We start from the raw sequence: 19,314 nt of genomic DNA on the forward strand, positions 1-19,314 counted from the left end.
TACGGGAGAACAACGAACAAAAATCATTCCGCATCACCCCTTCTTCTGCCGCTCACAACTCTACACGTGTTGATGATCATCTCCAGCTCAGTCCTCCCACTCCCAGCCCAGAGAGTCCCACTCTCCTTAGTCATTCCTTGTACAGAAGCTGTCTCACACTTTTGATCATTCTGGTCACTCCGCTATGAGCTTCTTTCAGTTCTCCTGTATTTTATGACATGGAGGGGAACTGGCATCGAAGAGTGTTCAAACACAAATGATCCATGTATTTATATAGTTGAATACTGTTTTCTTTTTAGATCTTTTCCTAGCATAAATCTGGGTTTCTACCTAATGAGCACTGAGCAGATATTTTCATAAATTACTATAATCCTAAAAACTCAGACCTCTGTGGAACTTGTCAGGCCACACAGCATTATTTTACGTGTGAAGCTTAAAAAGGGTATGGACTTTGTACTCAGGAAAGGCAGCAGTAATAAATGAAGCCCTCAACAACTCAAGTCTCCTACGTGGCACAACGGTGATCCAGGAAGGGATCTTATTCCACAGGTAACTAATCTTACACAATGATCTGCCCAATAAACTTGGGCTTTTCCACAAAGTTTGCCAGTAAGTTTAAAGCACAGTGACTCGTTAACATGAGGCCTGACAAATTAATCTCCTATAAAAGCCAAGTAAATATTGTTTCCATCTGATGGATAATTCCTAATAAATTGGACTAGTTTCATACGTCTCAATCTCACCAGCAACGTCCAGATGCATCCAGTAGTTGCCTTTAAAGAAGCATTAGTTTACTAAATTGAATTCCAAACTTCTAGGAGTTTGTACAGAGCCTTCTATTTTCTGTAGGCAGGAAATCTGCCCAACTACACCCAGGCTCAACCTGTCACACCCTCTTCTTAACAGACATTCTGCATTAAGAAAATCCAAACAGCAACTGCAAAATGCCATGTCATATACTGGCACAGCTGAATACTTGCAAGTCAACCTGGATGAAATACTATTTAAAGGTCAATCTGGATTTTATCTCAAATGGCTCTGGATATTATTCCAAGACTAGGGGGTAATAAAATTAAACACAGACTGTTCGGTTATTTAGAGCCCATAGTTTTCAGTCCGCAACACTTTCACTGTGCTCTTCTGAAGTAATATTATTAGTGGAGGAAAGGATAAACTTCAGCTGACAAGAGCAAACCAAAGAGGGAAGCAACTACTTCAGAATTAGCTCAGAGCCACACGGCATCAGGATTTCATTCCTGGCTCTGGATGAATGACCTGTTGGTGAAGCAAAGCACAGCAGCTTCCCTGTTTGGATGCCTGCAGGGAACAGCAACTACTGGATATAGGAACCTGAGCTTCTACCACTTCAGCTAAAAAGATCATTCGCATCCATTTTGCGGGTAGTAGTAGAGCTACCGCATGTTTCAGCGCCAGAAAGCGTGGAGACTCACAGTGGTATAATCCAGACTAGAGAAGAGCTGATCTGGACCCTTCAGCCACCCTCAGAGTTGTAGCTTTACTATTTATCAGAAAGCAGCACATCAATGTCACAAGCAATTCAGTTCCCATCTGGCACAAACGCTCCATGAAGTTTCAAGGCAGTTTTGTTACATACTCATATTCAGGAGTACAGACATAGGTGAAACGCACGTGGAGTTCATAGTGGCACGTCCAAAGTTTCAACGTTAGCGGTAAGAGGCACTTGAGAGCTAATGCACCAACTTGGAAAGGGAAATCTTCCCAGTGCCCTGCCCCAGACCTGTGCGCACTTTTCTTGGCTATTGAGAAACCCAGAGCTTGTCATGACAGGGGTAGGACAAGGGAATGGTTTTAAACTGAAAGAGGATATATGTACATTGGATATTAGGAAGAAATTATTTACCGTGAGGGTGGCGAGGCACTGGCACAGGCTGCCCAGAGCAGCTGTGGGTGCCCCATCCCTGGTGGTGCTCAAGGCCAGGCTGGACGGGGCTCTGAGCAGCCTGGGCTAGTGGAAGGCGTCCCTGCCATGGTTGGAACTAGATGGTCTTCAAGGCCCCATCCAAAGCAAATCATTCCATGATTAAAGTTGATTACTTAGATTTGAAAAAAGGAACCACTAGTAAAGCTACCTGCTTATGAACGTATATTAACTCTTCCATGAACTAGAAGGAATTCCTTTATGGTTTTAATAGGTTTGCTCTCTATACTTCTGTGTCTTCCCCTTAAAACACAGAACAAGTTCAACAACCATTAGATAGTTTGCCCAAGTAAACCAAGACTTGTATTTGTTTCCAGTTTTATCAGCCTAGAGATGTCAAATTATTAAAAAAAACCAAACCCAAAACAACAACAGAGAACAGATGAAGCAATCACAGGACAGAAATTTAGCAAGACAAAGTCATTACCAGGGTAATTTTTCCTCCAGGGTACCATTATCAAGGGAATACCATTTACAGTGGTGGACAACTGTCACAGGTTCAAGCTGTGAGACTTGTTCCATACTACCTGTAATTTATATACTGATCACACACACTGGGTTTTTTCCACACTTCCTTCACTTTCTCAAAATAACAGAGAAGGAGCCATTATTTGATAGCAACCGCTTCCTTCCCCAGGTCCATGTCTTTATCTGATTACATTATTAGATCCTGTCAAAAAACGCCAAAAGGCACAAGGTCCCTGTTTCAAAGTGACTGAATGCTTTCCCATGCTCCTAACTGGAAACGTGTTGAACTTCCTAACAGTAACCATACAACAAAACAAAATTTAGGCGATACTAAGCAGTAACATTCAAATATAACATAGCATGTTTTAAGACATTTTGCCCTCTTGTAATAATTTCTTAAAAAAACCCCACAGTTTAAATTATTGAAGCTCCCAGCATCACACTGCATGAGGAAGAAAACCAGGCTCCTTAAAAACAGAACACCTTATGATAGACCAGATGTCCTGTTGGAATATTTGTTTAAAGAACCCAAATACCCACTATGTACTTAAAAGAAAAACCAATAATGAAACAGGCTTGGAACAAAAAGTTCCAAGCAAGATAATTCAAGCCCAAGGAAGAGGTCTCACCTTTAGAAAAAATATACCAGCTGAAATAAAAAAGCAATTTTAAATATTGCAGCATTTTTGTTTGTTATTTAACTTTAGGCACTAATCAATGAAATAGAAAGAAAATATTATGTGAATTTCTACCACAAGATGAATGACTTTCTATTCATTTTGCTTCCAGCCCATCCGATACATAACATCCAACATGACTCACAAATCAATTCAAATATTTACATTCCACCATTACAGCTTGGAGAGATAATAAACTCTGTGCCCGTATTTAAATAAAACCAGGCTCCAATTTCTACAAGTTGTTATACGTGAACAGCACCTTGGGGTTTGCACGGGTTTCTCAGCACAGGAAAGGACTCCCTGCAGGGCCCAGCCTTTGCCCGCATTAGCCCTCTGTAAGCGCCAGGGCTCCCAAACCCTTGTGCGCCAAATCTATATATACAACTGTCAGCTGCGGGGTGCATCTTTCACAGAGATACTGAATGGGAAACTGGGAAGGAGAAGCGAACCACACCATCTGTATCTTACAGTCATCTGTTCCCACCCCCACCATTAGATTGCACTTTTCAATATTATTCCTTGCTCTAAGTCAAAGAAACATGGAAGAGCACAACAATGAGAATTTCATGCAAAATCTAATAAACTCATATTAAAGGTGTGAAAAGCTTACGGAAGATGCATCTGAAGAAGAAATATTTCCACTAAGCACTCAGAAAAAGTGACATTAAGAACTGCAAGACAAAAACCTGTAGAGCCAAATGTGTTAAAGTGCTTTTACCATAAATGCACAGCATCTCGGCTGAGCAGCACACAATTCCCAGGTGTACTGAATTTCCCAACTATGACACCAACTTCTAATGTCTATTATCTCATGGAGAATGTATGCCTGTAAGCACCATTAAACTCATTCTAGTCCCTTCAGCCCAAAACTGAGTGGGGAGAGGGAAAGGCTGGAATAACAGCACCTTGATCACCATGGCGTGTGGAAGAGCCAGTCTTGCTATCGGGACTCTCGCTCACAAAGCAACAACAGTGAAGCAGCCTCTTGTGCACGTGGAGAAAACAAAGAGAGTGAGAATTATCACGATGAGTCTCCAGCACACACAGTATAAACGATCTTTACCCTGTTTCTGGAGGGGTTTCAGAGCAAACAGGCAGGCCCGTTAAAAGTGATAGAGACTACCTCCACACAGCGATGCCTGCGGGATCCTGAACGCAGGTATGTTAAAAGAGGCTGACTAAACTCACCAGTTTTCATCCTGCACTCCTTGCCCCCAGGATAAGGACACATAAATACTATGTAGTCCTGTATACGCTAGCAGGCCTTAAAGTATTTTACAAATGAAGCCAGTGATGAACGCCTGTTTTGCAGGTGGAGAAACTATGGCAAAGCAACTTGTTCAAACTCATCCCAGCAGGACAGTGGCAGAAACGGGAATAAGATTTGGGACAATCAAGGCCCTGTGTAATGCATTAGCCACTAGGCAAAGTATCACAGAGCTGCATAAACGGAGCCTCGCTGCAAACTGCTTGGCTGAAGACTCTTTCCTGCAACGGTTAGAACTATTTTAAATTGCCACAGACTTCAAATACACACTCATACCAAGAGATGCACCCGTTAAAGAAGTGAGGAAAGAGGTGACAGATCTACCGTCTGTGACTGGCAAAGATTTAGGCTGAAAGTTTTCATTCAACTGCTTGTAAGTGTGCTCCCACTGAAGATCCAGAGAGGCACAGGACAGGCTGCCCACAGCCTGCCAGAAACTAAGACGTAAATGCTACATTTGTTTAGATTAACCAAGCAGAAACATAAAAAACATCTCAAATACAGTACTTTCACATTTTTTCAGTTCACTACAACCTTTTGTTAAAAGCCTAGGTCCATCTGCTGACTGTACGGTCCCTGGAGAGCACTTCAAGTAAAGATGCGTGCAAATAGAAACTTGAAGCTTAAGTTAAAGTTCTTAAAATCTGCAGCACGATTACAAAGACAACAATGCACACAGAAAGGCAGCTGTGAAGTTGCATCTGTGTTTTTGAACTCGAAGCACACTTTTCCCGCTTGAATAAGATGGTCTTTGACTGGGTTTTATTCTAGATACCAGTCAGCGAGATGAGTCGCAACTATTGACATTTATAGCAGGGCATACAATTTGCAGTTGAAATAAAGCTGTACCCATGAATTTGAGAACAAAAATTGCATAAAGAGAAGCGAGCACTTCATGTTAGGGCTCTTCTCACCGCTTTGTCAGGAACACTGCTTCAGAAATTCCTCATAAGCGGTGTAAGTATGTAACACTGATGCTATCCTGCACTGGCCACGCTAGGAAGACCCACAGCTTTCTGCCGGTACCCACGCTCCATTCGGGAAGCGCCTGAGCTCACAAACCTCTACAGCACCGCCAGAGCAGGGGCAGGCACGGCCCACCGCTGCCGCAGCTCACGGCATCTGGGGGCTTCAGCGCTCAACCTGACCCAGCAACGTGGGGCCCCCGCGGCGGCACCGGCCACCCGCCGCCCCGTGGCTCAAGCTGGCCCCCTCCAAGCCCCGGGGTGCGCTGCCCAGCGTGCCCGCCGGCAAGGCGAGCAGCGCAGCCCCCGCAGCCGGGGCCGACCGTGCCCCCAGCAGCCGCCGCTCCCTTCAGCCATCTTCTGGGGGCCGGCCGCCGGCCCGGCCCGCTCGCCAGCCCCGCTCGGCGCCCTGGCAGCCACACCGCCCGGCAACGCCGGTTTCGTTTCCGCCCCACTGCCAGCCCCCGGCGTCCGCGCAGCCCCCCGGGACACGCCGGGGGGAAAACTTGTTGCTGCCGCCGCCACCTGCCCGCGGCCGGGTCCCCGAGCACGCCGCGGCCACCCCACCCCGCGCACGGCGGGCGGCGGCCGCCACGGGAGCCGGCCCCCCCGCGTTCAGACTCGCGGCCCGCGTGTGCCGCGCCCCGGGCCGGCGCCTGCCGCCCCCCGCCCCGCCGCACCTGCCCGCCCGGCCCGCGGCACCTGCTGCCCGGTGGCGCGGCCGGCCGCCCCTCACCATTGTGGTTGACCCAGGTCGGCTTCAGGAGCTTCATTGTTCCCCGCCCGGGGCCCCCGCCGGCCTCCGCCCTCGGGACCCCAGGGCGGCTCCGCCCGGGCTGTCTCCGCGGCCGAGCGAGCGGCGGAGCTCAGCGGCCGCCGGCCACCATGGGCCCCCGCCACACGCCGCTCTGCCCGCCCCCTCCGCCGGCCGGAGCCGCCTCAGCGCCGCTCCATGCCTCGGCGCCGCCCGTGCCGCAGCCCCCGCCGCCCGGCCGCATCCCCCGCTCGGCTCCCGGCGGCTCCCGGCAACGCCGGAACTCGGCGCCTGGCAACCGCCTAACCGGCCCGGCGGGAAACAGCCGCCCCCGAGCCCCAGCGTTCCCCCGCCTCGGCCGGCGGGGGGCGAGATCCCGCGAGGCGCCGCGGCCCCGCCCCCGGGGCGGGTGCGGGCGGGCGCCCCCTGCCGGGCGGAGCGAAGCAATGTCGGCGGGGCGGGGCGGAGCCGGCGGAGCGGGGCGGGGCCTTCCCTCAGGCCTGGCGGCGGGGAGACCGGCCGGAACGCCTGTGGCCCGGAACAGGGGAGGCGGGGCGCGGAGCGCGGCCGGCTGGGAGCGCGGGCGCACCTCTGGCAGCCTGAGAGAACCATGTTGGCGGCGGCCCGGCGGCTCTGCGGGGCCTTGGTAGCGCCCGGCGGCGTCCGGCTCAGGTAGGGCTGCGGCGGCCCGGCCCCGGGGGGAGGAAGCCCAGCGAAGCGCTCCTCGCTGGGGGCGCCCTGAGCCTGCCACCCTTCCCGGGCCCCCCCCGGCACGCGGGGTGTGCGGGCCCGGCCCCCGCCGGGCGGGGCCGCTGCGATACCCGCCCAGACCTGGGAAACGGCGCCTCCTCCTAATGTCACCGGAGGTGGTTTTGCCTCTCCAAAATCAGCCCTTCAGAGAGGCTGTTATCAGAGCTTAAGAATTAAATTACGCTAACCTATTCATACATCTTCAAAATGTATCTGCTTCACCTCTCCTTACCTGCTGGATTCATAACAAACAGCCCAAATTCGGGTTTTGTTACTTTACTGAAGGGTTTGAGGTTCTCATCTCTGGGTAAACGCTGTATACTGTCATGAATTAAGGAGCCAACGCTAACTGGAAATTCATTGTAATTTATGAGTAATAGCTCTTGTGCATAAGTCAGTCTCTCCTCATGCTTTATGTTCATTTTCCTTCAGTTCGTGGCTGCCCCAGACGGCTCCATCCCGAGGGAGTCACTGGCAGACTTCGCTGCTGGCGTTCCAGGCGTCTCTCCCCGTGAGGTGAGCACAACTTCCATGGGGTTACGTACAAGTGTTTATATCCTTAGGGGAACACCAATTTTCCCAAGTCCAAATTAACTTTGAACTGTAGATGTTTGCTTTTAAGTCCTGTGGTAACCTATACAAGTAGCACTTTATGCTGGTGTGTAGTTGTATTTGGTTTCTCAGCCGCAGAATGTGGTTGGAGATGTTCGGATTTACGCTCTGCTCCAAAACTCCCTTTGGAGCAACGATGCAAATGAAAGCCTAGCTTAACTGAAAGTAATTCCATATGAAGTGCTATACTAGACAGCCTGCATTTATGTATATGTTACCTTTTGGTACCCATGGTTTGTTTTGATGCAGCTAGATTTAAAATATGCCAGTAGCTATTAGGTACCATTGGAGAGACTGCTTCACACCGTAAAGGTTTTTCAGTCTGCCAGGCAGGAATGCTGTCCACAGGTCCACTGTGAGGATTAGTATAGATGCCCCAGTATCTTGAGGATATTGGATCTGTGTGGAGGATGACAGGAAAGTAACATCTGCAGCCTGACTTTGGTTCCAAATGTGGGAATTTTAGAAGCATGTGTAAAACCACTTGCTCTCCTCTTTAATGCAAGACAACAGGTCTACTTGCAGATAAACGGATTAGCTGCTCTGCTGTACTCTGAGCCAGTGCAAAACAATTCCAATTCAATTTTTGTGGAACTTGCTCAGGTCATTCTGATGTTCAGCACAAAACAGGAGGTTACTTTCTCAGACAGGTACAGTTCTCCCTGCAGAAAATGCCTCGTGACATGTTAGTGTCTCCTGGAAATCACATTACTTGAATAAAGCTAATGGCTGGGACTTCTATTAGGGACCAAATTAAGCAATGGGAAGGAACAATCTTTAGGAAAGTGGATGCTGCTGGCGTTGAATTAAATGAGAAAATATCTTCTTTCGTTCATGTAATTTCCTTTGTAGAGCACAACCAAAGAAGAAGAAGAAAGTGGATGTAAAGAGAGAGCAAGCACAGAAAGATCGTATGAAAAAGAAGATTAAAAAGTTGGAAAAAGCTGCCCCAGAAATGATTCCAATTGAGGATTTTGTAACGCCACTTAAGTACTCGGATAGCAACAGGTAAGTAGGACTGTCTTTCACCATACGCTTGCATCCGTGGTAGAAACACTTCTAATTTCTTTCTCCGCAAAACTGCGATATAGTGCCAGCCTTGGCACAAAACCTTATCTGCTTCTACGAGGACAAAAACTTGGAAGGCAAATTTTATTTGCTTCTGCTAGAAGCAGTGAAAAAACAGTAACATGAATTTCCCATCAGAATGACTGGAAGACCTCAGACACTGCATGAATGAAACATATTTGCGGGGTTTCTTGTTGTTTTGTTTTTTTTTCTTGTTTTTCAAATTTGCTCTTTGGGGTGCAGGCTATTCCTCCATTATCTTTATCAGGGTGCGAAGCCTTCCTGCTCTGTCGTTTGAGGAAACTGAAAGAAGAGTTTTGCTTATGAAGAAGTGGTGTTTGTTTAAGCAGAAACAAGGTAAGGCAGAAAAGAAAGCGATTCAGACCCTTGTAGAAGCTCAGCAAGAGGCACTAAAGGAACTGCGCCTTGAATCTGAAGAGCTGTATCAGGCAGCAATCAGACGAGATGAGGGGCTTTTCCCCTTTGAGAGAGATGGACCTAATTATACCCCATCGCTTCCTGGTTATGATCCTCCTGAAGGAAAATGTGTTGATATCACCAAAGTATATACGCAGTGATGGGAGTTCGGTGTTCATCTGGCATGAGCTACTCAGCTGACTGAAGAAGGAAAGAATGGAGTAAGAATAAACAGCTCCTTCTGCAGGTTAAAATACTGTAGGTGTGTGACTGTAAAAAACATAATGAAGTATCTGTTTGTTTGATTTTTTAAAATGGCTCTCTAGCTAGTTAAGACACCCACCAAAACACTACCTTACACTCGTGCCATGCTAGAACAAGACAAAGAAGTAGTATTTCACAGAGTGTATTTCTGGGCTTACATCTCTCATCCCTCCCTATGCTCCCCAGCAGCATTTTTTTTGTTCTGCATAAACCGTAACTTGGAAGATTCCTATGCTAGGAGGAAAGTGTCACAGTCACTGCCTCAGTCTGTACCATAAGGGTGGCGGCAGCTGACTGCCTTTCTTTTCAGACTTCGGTGAAGTACTTGTGCATCTAAGAGGGAAAACAAATGGAAAACATACTGTTGACAAAGCCAAAATTGTTCGGTTTTTTTAATATATTGCCGTGTAACTATTATAACTAAGTTTCTAAGGGTTTGCCCTAAAAGAAAATGGATCTCTCTCTGTTCATGTAAAACCTTTATTCTTGCAGTAATTTCGAATACTGCCATCGACAACACCCCACTGTTTGACAGCTGTTCCACAGAGGGGCAGGGTTGCAGCTTCCCATGCAGCTTAACCCATGACAATCGTGAATCTGGGAAATGCCTTTTAAATGCCAGTGGTTGTGATTGCTCTGAACTGGCAGGGAGGAATCCCAGCTTGCTTTTATTTTCCCATCTGGCAAGCCTGAGGTGGGTACCTTGTTCCAAAAGTGCACAGCATTGGCTGGCAGGGGAAGAGGTCCTTGTCTAGCAAAAGGAGCTAGATAGCATATGCGCTAACGTGGAAGCTGTCTGCTGAGTTGCTGAGATGAAATCCTGAAGTGTAAGACAGTAGTAAAAGATCACAATCAAATCAAACACCTCAGTTCTCCCTTTAAAAAACACCAGATGTTTCAATAAATTCTCAGTATTTTTGAATGAGTACTAAATTACTGCAGGGAAGAGCTGTGGCTGTATAATTTCAAGATGACACGGAAGAAAAAAACCCGACACCAGCATAATTTTGCATTGTGTATTACATGACTGAGCAAAGAGCAAAACAATTTCTCTAATTTGGTTTGTCTTTGTCAAGTGGAAGATACCAGTCAGGTGGTGGGCTCTTCCTGAGCTTCCACACTGGAGCGTGTTTCTGTTTTTCCATAACTCGAGCTCTTTCACTGTTGCACAAAGCTTCCTGAAATACAGGAGGGAGAAAAATAAATAAATTACCACGGTAGTGGTAGATGGTCCGGTCTTCAAGAGCTTATTTCCTGCTGTGACTATCTGAGAGAAAACAAGCTTTAGCATGCTTAAAGGCAAGTGCCAAACGATCTCTAAATGAGCCAGGATGCAGGCTGTTAGCTGTGTCCCGTTTGCGTTCAGCCTCCGACTCCTCCGTGCTGAATGGAACCGCCAGAAGCCGCACCGGGAGGCTGAAGGCAGCTGAAGGGCTCCGCTCCTCCCGCGCCCCGGGACTGGGGCGGCTGCCCTGCCGCAGCCCCCGGACGCTTCTTTGCCTGTATGGGCGCAGCGCTGGGCGCGACGAAGGGACCCCCTGCTGCCACGCAGGGTACCGACACAACGGCGCGCAGGAGCCGGTGCAGCCGAACACCATGAGCGCCCCCGCGGGACGGCAAGGCCGCCCCAGGCCCGGCAGGGCCCCCAGCCCCCCCGCAGGCCCGGTACCTGGGCGGCGGCGGCGCGGCCGCTCTCCCAGGCGCGGCAGGCCTCGTAGTCGTCCCGCCAGCGGCCGCAGGCCGGCAGCTCCCCGTGCGCGTAGTAGTGGTGGAAGGCGTGGCGCAGCCCGCGGCAGTGCTTCCACTCCCACCAGTAGTCCTCGCACGGCCGCGGCGGCTGCGGGCGGACACAGAGGCCGGGCTGAGCCGCGCCGCCATGGCGGCCCCTCAGCCCCCGCCGCCCCGCACCCCGCTCACCCGCCAGCTCCCGCCGCCCGCCATGCTGCCCGCGCCGCAGGGCCGCCGCCCCGCAGCGAATCCCCGCGCCGCTCTGAGAGCGCCACGGCCCGGCCAATGGCGAAGGGCGACACAAACACCTGCCTCGCCGCCCCGCCCCCGGGCGCCATGTGACCGCTCCGGCTGCCCTCACCGCCCCGGGTTCTTTCCGCAATGACCACACCGGAGCCGCACGGGAGTTACCGAGGCACCTTTACTGGGCCGAGCAGAGGGGCGGCAGCCCGGGAACGCCACGCCGGCACCTGGGAAGCCGCACCGGTTGCCCCCCGACACCGCGGGACACCACAGTTCCGTCCCCCCTCGGCAGCGCCCGGCAGAGAACCCGGGGTCGCCTCTCCTACACGTGCTGTTACACTGCTAGTACGAAAGGCATGTTATTCATTACGGCTATGAAAAGCAAGTTCAGGGGATTACTCAGAACGATTCCTAAACCCCAACACCTGAGTGAAGATCGAAGACGCTCCCTGCAGAGAAGCCCTGCACAGCCGAGTGCTAGCGTTCCTCTGCACCACACCAAAAAGTTTACCTGAAACTGTGGCAGAACACAGAGAGGGAGGAAAATGCCAAACACAGCACGAGACCACCACCACCACTCAGGATGTAAGAGGGGAGGATGTAGTCTAAGAATCAGACCTTTTACTAAGGCAGAACTGGGGTTTGCTTCTCAGGTTTATCTGGGATCTACTTTCCCCTCTTACACACATACAAAACACTCCTTTAAAATTCCTAGAACTTAATTTTCAACTGAAAATTAAGACAAGTTTGACAGCTCCAGTTTTAAACATGAAACCTAGACCAATGAAAGCGTTCTCCTGCATTGCAGAACAACCTCTCCTCTCAACTGCAATAACTAAGATCCAATATGCTGCAATTGTTACTTTATTTTCCTCCTAGCTGACTGAAGGTACCACAGCTTAGGGTTTTCTTCCCTTTTTGCGCAGGGACTGGCCTTCTCCTGAAAAGGCAATAAACCGGCTTCCAGATTCATCCTGGAAAAAAAAAAAGGGTGTTACCTCTACTTGCTGCTTGCGTGTGATGAAAGCTGAACAACTGTTAGAAAGAACATTCCATCAAGGCAGCAACTGACTGTAGACATTTCACATCCTGAATCTACATATTAACCACTTTCTTCCTGAAAATAAAACATGAGCATTTCAGTGATCTTTCAGCTAACTGAAACAAGTATGTGCTGGCTTACTAAACTTATATTTAGGTCAATCTGTTAATGTTAGTAAGCAAGGGAATTGGAGTTTGCTTTCACCTAACTCAAACCACTTTTTAACAGAATCCTGCTCTGAAAAATCAAATATGGAGAGGAACCACAAAGTGGGACAGTAGTTCCAATGTTCTAATTCTGTGCAAAATTGGGAAGGATCCCACTTTTACCTCTTCAACCTTCTTAACTAGCGGACGTGAGTTTCTAATGAATGTGATTCTACCAATCTTGAAGTCATAGTTGGGTATTCCTCTGGAAAAGAAGCACAAAAATATCATGAAAGAACATTTATACCTACCATCCAAGTGAACACAGTGAGACCTATTCTACGTCCATCAGTATTGTGCCAACACTGGCTGCAAATTTTCATTACCAAATAATTCTATAGATAAACCACTGAATTATTTTCTGAAGGCAGGCATACATTGCATGAAGTAAATAATCAAATACTGGAGCTGCTGTAGAAGAATGGTTGTGGTCACCTTTCCACGTAGCCTGTGGTTTCCACAGGGTCATGGACGTGCTTTTTCCACATGGGTTCAATTTGTATTATGACAGGTGTAAATGACAGACCACCACATGAATCACATCCCTGCACATTTCCACTAAGTCTATAAACTTTCTAAGTTTCCTTCCAATAAAAAACCCACCAAAAACCCAACAACAAAACCAAACTGCCAACAAACCCACACATGGCTTGGCTTTGGTTACCCACCCAACTCAAAGAAGGCTTCACCCTACGCCAAATATCACTTTAGAAAGTTGGCAGGGTTCTGTGCATCACCTGATCCAGCTCACCAGCCCAGTCTAGACCTGCTGCCTTTCCCTACATGTGTTCTATAGAACCAGAGTTAAGATTGAGTTTAGGCAACATTAACTTAGGATCTCCACCTCAAGTAGTCAGGGACATCACAGTCAGTCTAGATGATTAGATTATTTTTTTTCTAAATGCAAATTTTTAACAAAATTAGCTGTTTATATTGCAGGAGCAGAAGAAAACCCCCAACCAACCAAAGGCCACTCAAACATTGACCCTTCACTCACTGACAACTGAATGAAACAGACATACCTTCGAATGTCTCCTGGTTTAATTGGCGATGGACTAGGCTCAACACCTTTCTTCTTGCCATCCAATCTGTTCCCAGAACCAGAGAATGCCTGTGTATACGTAACAAGTTTTAATTTAACTGTGTCTTGTATTTGAAAGCACACTGCACAGGGGTACTATTGTCTGTGAAATCTTATTATCATTTTTATTTAATTATTTGATTCAGCATGTTTCTTTTTGGTACATATAAGCTGATGAACCCTGCGGGTAGGAGTGTGTTTCAGTTCCCCATTTATAGACTGCCCTTTTAAGGACAGCAAATAGTACTGTTACTGGCTGTAAGCACCACAAAACGTACACAGATACTTGCCAGTTAAATGATGAGCACCTCTAAAAACAGGTACTAGTGCGGTGTGGTTGTTTGGGACAACTTTACCTTACCATTTCACAACATTCAGAAACCAGCAGGAACAGGGGACTTACACGAAATCCTATGTCACTCACATATCCACTATGGTCTGCTTCAACATCCTGTGAAGGGAAAAAACAAGTTAGCTCACGTTCTGATATGCAGAATATGTGAAAACAGTTCCACATATTTCTGATCAAACAAAACTTCAGAACAATCCCTTTCCAAAATCAAGAGTTGGTAAACAACCACTTCCTAAGTAACACGAGCAAAAGCATCTGGTAAGTAAAGTTCAGCCTTAAGAAATTGTTTCAGGGAAAAAATTTGTGTTGGCGCTCACTGCTCCGTCACAAGAAAGGCTGACTTCTATGGAATACGCTGCTGAAAACCAGAAGTTTAACATACCGCGGTCTCTTCATGTTGTGCACTTCTTTCTGGTTCCTTGTATCCCAAAGGAGCATCAAAATCCACCTATTTACACAAGAACCATGAAAATAAGCATGACTGCTATTTTTCTTTTAATCATAAGCTTTGCAATAGTATTCCTCAAAACTCCCCAATCACTCCATTTTGATCTAGAAAGAACTGGTTTGCGTGTTGAAACATTTTAACTCAAAACTAAAAAAGACTAAGCCTTTCAGGAATGAGTTTTAGCATGTCATTGAAACAGAGCAATAAACCAGCACCCCACAATGTCACCAGAGTTTGAATCAAGACAAGGCTATTAAATAAAACTCAGATTATAAACCACATTGAAGCTAAACACTAAACTCCTAGGCACTACAGTCACCTGATGATGCAGCTTGAGACCACAGAGGTGGTCGCAAAGGTAGACAGGGTACCCTCAGACGAGTCGTCTTCCCTATCTCATCCGATTTTACCTCTCCTGCAGCATTAGAGGTGCACAGGGTACAGCGCTATCACTGAATGAGATGCCCTCCTCCCCTTTCGGGAAGGACACAGTAAAAGCAAACCTTCCACATCTGCTTTAACTTACATTCATATCGCATTCGATGATAGACACAGCCTTATCTGGTTTGGTCTCCATTACCCGAAGCTCATAGATCTGAAACAGTAAAGAATATTTTAAGATTGCACATGAAAGAGCTCAACTTATACCCAAGAAAATTGTATCTAAACCCTTCCTTTCATTCAGACAGCTTCAAGAAAATTGAAATAAGTGTTCTTTCAGGTTGGGCACTGAATACTGCAGGGTCTCTACAGAACCACGGCACAAAGATTTTTTTAACTCAGAAGATTACTATATGCTGGAGCTAGAGTAACTACCTTTTACTGTGCCTTGCTGCACTCTCACTGTGCCTCAACCTGCAGTTTTGAAAACAAATTCTGAATTTAGGATGAACTCTGTCCCTCGACTTGTAAAAACATCATCAACAGCATGAAAATTTATTGTCTCACGAATCAAAAAGAAGTCTAAACAGCCACTCAGAAAACTTCACTGACCCCTTTTTTCCTCCAATATAAAACCAATTGTGAAATCTAACATCTGGGATTGCATGTCAACAACACCACACAGCTCTGCATTGATTGTTTTAGCACCAACATCCGACAACCGAGCTTAGTCTACAACACAGAGTGATCAAATGTGCACATGTGCTGCCAAACCCACTCATCTATATAACCTATTCACAAGATGTAGTCGAAGTACTTATGCAGTCACATCTACTGAAATATAGTGTACTTTTTTTCACATAGGTAGAATTTTTTTCCTTAAATTGATGACATCCAAACAAAACTTGCACAGACTGGTGTACTTGTATACTGTACCTTTTCATTGTAGTTGATGGCAATAACATCCCCAGTAGTCAGACAAGCGAAGTTTCTCAGGGCATTTTCTAATCTTTGCAGTATGTTAAGATGAAACATTTGTTTTCAATGCAACATCAAAGATTTAAAGTTACTGTGTTATAAAACTGATCCTTGGTATCCGAAACGTGGTTTAAAAGTCAGGAGTACTGTAGACAGCCTTTTAGTAAATATTAGGGTGTACAAGATCTTCTAAGGGACACCCAAACTCATTGGACTCAAAGCCAAGATTCATTCACTCCAGCCTACTCTTTCTGCCAGCAGTTGGCAACATCTCTGTACATATGCTCTCCATCCTTTCTGTTTTCAGAAGTTACCTAATACTGGAAGAGCATGAGCCACACCTGAAAAGTTAGTTCTGCTCCATCATTCCAGTTTGGGAGAAAACTTTTGTCCGCTACTCCATAACTGAATAGGAAGGATACACAGCTTTGGGATTGGTGATGTCAAGAAAATCTGGACTCTGTGGCTGAAATTTTGAGTAAGTAGCAACTTGAAGATTAACGCTTTCCACTTGCACCAGGCCCCCCTCTTCCAGCAGCAAGTTCTGCATCATCTGCAAGAACAAAAACAAAAATCCAGAGAACTATCAACATGAGTGATGTTTTCCTTGCATATACCTATTTTTGCTGGGGCCACCATCTTCCTTGAAATGCTCCAGTTTACAACGGTTTAATTTCAGGAAGAAGTCAGCTGCATCTTAAAAAGCAGTCTGCTTGGCTTGCTTAGTTAAAACTCTCACTGAGGGAAACCTGAGCTGTGACTGAAAGCTGATGTAGGAACATGACTAGAAAAGACACATGCTTTCAGGAAACATTCTGCCTCTTCAATATTAAACTGGCAGCCCACTAATCCTACTCTTCAGGTTTTGGCAGTTCAGCATGAGACAACTCACCCAGTGTGGAAGGTAACATATGCCCTCATCGGCCACAAATTCAAGCACTCCACAGTGTGTCATTCGGTCTGAATTTTTATTGGTCAGCTTAAACAGCATCGGGTAAGTAATATTAAGTCGGCCTGGTGGGAAAGGAGAAAAAAAGATTTGTTAAAAGCCACTAACAGACTTCCGAAGCTTTCAGAGCCTCAACGTTAGCAAGAGAATGGGCCCAACTATAGGAGAGGATTCCCCTCACATTTTTCCAATTGCTCAAAACTATAAATCCAGGAGAGCATGCAGATACAAAAATACTGTATTGCCATTGCACTTAAGAGCTTTAAATGCCTCTCCAACATTTTCTCAAGCTCAGAGATGAGCTGGCAGCGCATATTAGCAGAGGAATCTATTATTGTTATGTCCTTGTGCTCTCCTACCTAATGAATTTTAACAGGCCCTGTTTATTTTAAAATTAAATCCTGACTGAAAGAATTTCTCAAATAAATTTTATTAAGGCTAAAACTCAGAGCTGGGGAGGGGGAGGACTTAGTTAAAAAGGCCAATAAAACCAATCTACACTATTGATTCAGTTATCTCTTTCCCCATTTTAAGTTAAATATAACTTACTTTGTCTTTAAAACAGATTTTTCTCCAGACAACAGCATCCAGAACAATAATTTACTAGATTAACTGTCATAAGTAACTAAGGGTAATTTGCTGATCAAATTGGGTTTTAACAAAAGGAATGATCTTGCTGCAACAGATTTGAGAACGTTCTGTCTGGCAAGAAAAGAGTTAACTGTTAACCATGAGGTTGCAAGATGTACCTTCTCAAGGCAAATGTTAAACCATAATGTCATGTTACTATGACAACTTTTGTCTTTGTTTAGACCTTAGTGTAAAAATAGATTAGTTTTGTAATATACAGCTTCTTGCTATGGGACTGAGAGCATAACTGCTTGCTTAAACCAGCCTTGAAGCTGAGGATAAAAGGGCTGTGTTACTTGTCAGAATTTGTGAGCCTGGATGGAGCTGCAACCCCCCGGCTGCCCAGTGCTGTTTTTGCTTTCCTGCCTTAATAAATACTCAGTGAATTTATTTCGGACTCTAGTTATTTCTATTCAACTATAACTTTAACTGTAACCATTATACTGAATACACTATTAAGTTATTAAATATTGATTCATGCCTCAGGCAGCTGAACACTTCAGATGTCTATGTTTGAAGACAGACACACCCCATTAATTCTGACAAACAAAATACATTTTTTGAACTAATGAGTCTCATATTCTCTATTTAATTCAGATTTTAATAGATAAATAATGCAGTATTTCCTTACGCCTTTGCTTATTATTTCTAATGTTATTATTCCAGAATAAAATATTCACTTACTGAGTTGATCCAAAGCCGATGGTGGCATAATTACTGCAGAAATGAGGAAAAATGTAAGATTAGGAAAAGTATGTGTATACAAAGAGTCCATAACATACAATTTTATCATTCCTCTCTCTAAATTCTTCTCGTAAAAAAGGAGACTGTAAAATCTACAAATTCATTTTCGAGTGAGAGATTTCAGTAGAACCGGTCCTGACAAATACACCTGCTAGCACGGATATTCCAGAATTTAATCTGGATAAAAGGGAAGACAAGGTTTTACAATACCTAGCACTAGAGGACGTTTCCTGAAGGTAACTTTTGGGGGGCTTACAAGTGCTCTGAAATCGATGCTAATTTAAAACAACATAGCATTAGTCTGACAGCCTGAAAACGAAGTTGGTCGATCAATTCTCTTTGTTCAAGCTGAGTGAGGTACAAAAATAAAGGGATGGTGGTGGGGGGAAGTGTTTAATCATAAATTCCCACGGCTTATTATTGACCTACGATTTTAACAGGGGGCTGTAAGAGAGAAGACTGTGTTCCAATGCTCATAAAGCTGGACTCACTCCGTCAGCTGTTTAATTACACAAGAAGGCAATGAGGGCCGCGGCCTCCTCCTCCCTTCGGCCCACCCGGGCCCAGCCGCAGCCGGCACCGCGGCTCCTGCGGGTCTGGCCACAAGCTGCACGGCTCGGAATTGTTCCTAAACACTCTTCCAACAGGTTATTAGTTAAAATAAAACATGCACATACTCTTCCCGCCTTTCTCCACATCTGACCTGTCATTCGGCCCGGCAAGCATGGACACGGAGAAGCAGCGGTACTGGGTTGAGAAGCGGTTCTGGAAGACCCGCGGGATGGGGTGGTCGAACATGTTGAAGGAGAACTGGAGGGGGAAGCACAGGCGAGGAGGCGGCGTTAGCGGCCCCCCCGGCTCGTCGCGGCCTGCCGAACCGAGGCAAGGCAGCCCCGCCGAGAGCCGCCGGCCGCTGCCCGCCAGGCCGCGCCGCCCCGCTCCCCTCACGGCCGCTCCGAGCGCCAGGCGGCGAGACACGGCGGCAGCGCGCCCCCAGGCGCCGCGGAGGGGGCGGCCGGGCACGGCTCCGGCCCGCGCCCCGCGGGGAGACGCCGACCCCCGCCCTCAGCCCGGCGCTCCGCACCACTGCCGGCTTCCGCACAGGCCTTGGCGGAGCGCGAACCAACCGCCCGCCCGCCGTGACTCGGCACTTCCCGCAGGCCTCACCATGGCGGCGGCGCTGCGGCGCGGAGCGGCCGCGCTCGGGCTCCCCACAAGCCTCAGCGGGGCGGGACCAGGCCGCGCCGCTCTCTCGCCTGACGGGGCTCTGCCCGCCGCCGCCGGCCCCACCCCACGGCCCGCCCCCGCCGCTCTGCCCTCCCGGCGT

General features: G+C 47.2%; 4 protein-coding genes across 5 annotated transcripts in view; 1 reads left to right on the forward strand and 3 right to left on the reverse strand.

Moving 5' to 3' along the window:
- Positions 1–6,256, reverse strand: part of LOC130152568 (protein HIRA) — a 38,148-nt gene extending 31,892 nt beyond the window's left edge. Inside the window, exon 1 of the mRNA XM_056346390.1 lies at positions 6,077–6,256. Within this exon, the coding sequence (XP_056202365.1) occupies positions 6,077–6,113 (37 nt within the window). The 5' untranslated portion in view covers positions 6,114–6,256. The remainder of the gene's footprint in view (positions 1–6,076) is intronic.
- A 448-nt stretch (positions 6,257–6,704) lies between these two features.
- Positions 6,705–9,102, forward strand: MRPL40 (mitochondrial ribosomal protein L40). The gene is made up of 4 exons (XM_056325731.1): positions 6,705–6,766; positions 7,277–7,360; positions 8,309–8,464; positions 8,793–9,102. The coding sequence occupies exons 1-4, from the start codon at positions 6,705–6,707 to the stop codon at positions 9,100–9,102; spliced, it is 612 nt and encodes a 203-aa protein (XP_056181706.1).
- A 1,105-nt stretch (positions 9,103–10,207) lies between these two features.
- Positions 10,208–11,233, reverse strand: C1H22orf39 (chromosome 1 C22orf39 homolog). The gene is made up of 3 exons (XM_056346850.1): positions 11,123–11,233; positions 10,875–11,042; positions 10,208–10,383 (listed from the first exon to the last, which is right to left on the reverse strand). The coding sequence occupies exons 1-3, from the start codon at positions 11,144–11,146 to the stop codon at positions 10,258–10,260; spliced, it is 318 nt and encodes a 105-aa protein (XP_056202825.1). The 5' UTR covers positions 11,147–11,233; the 3' UTR covers positions 10,208–10,257.
- Positions 11,234–12,024: 791 nt separating this feature from the next.
- Positions 12,025–19,307, reverse strand: UFD1 (ubiquitin recognition factor in ER associated degradation 1). Of its 2 annotated transcripts, XM_056346640.1 has the most exons (13): positions 19,155–19,307; positions 18,691–18,797; positions 18,198–18,262; positions 17,928–17,960; positions 16,557–16,678; positions 16,087–16,217; positions 15,623–15,695; positions 14,832–14,900; positions 14,240–14,305; positions 13,909–13,956; positions 13,447–13,535; positions 12,548–12,629; positions 12,025–12,150 (listed from the first exon to the last, which is right to left on the reverse strand). In XM_056346640.1, the coding sequence occupies exons 1-13, from the start codon at positions 19,155–19,157 to the stop codon at positions 12,076–12,078; spliced, it is 963 nt and encodes a 320-aa protein (XP_056202615.1). In that variant the 5' UTR covers positions 19,158–19,307; the 3' UTR covers positions 12,025–12,075. The 2 variants fall into 2 exon arrangements, with proteins under 2 accessions (XP_056202615.1, XP_056202701.1); XM_056346726.1 differs by lacking the exon at positions 18,198–18,262 and having other exon boundaries at positions 18,665–18,797; positions 19,155–19,306.
- Positions 19,308–19,314: the final 7 nt, after the last annotated feature.

This window comes from Falco biarmicus, chromosome 1 (genome assembly GCF_023638135.1).
Source record: "Falco biarmicus isolate bFalBia1 chromosome 1, bFalBia1.pri, whole genome shotgun sequence".
Classification (NCBI taxonomy): domain Eukaryota; kingdom Metazoa; phylum Chordata; class Aves; order Falconiformes; family Falconidae; genus Falco; species Falco biarmicus.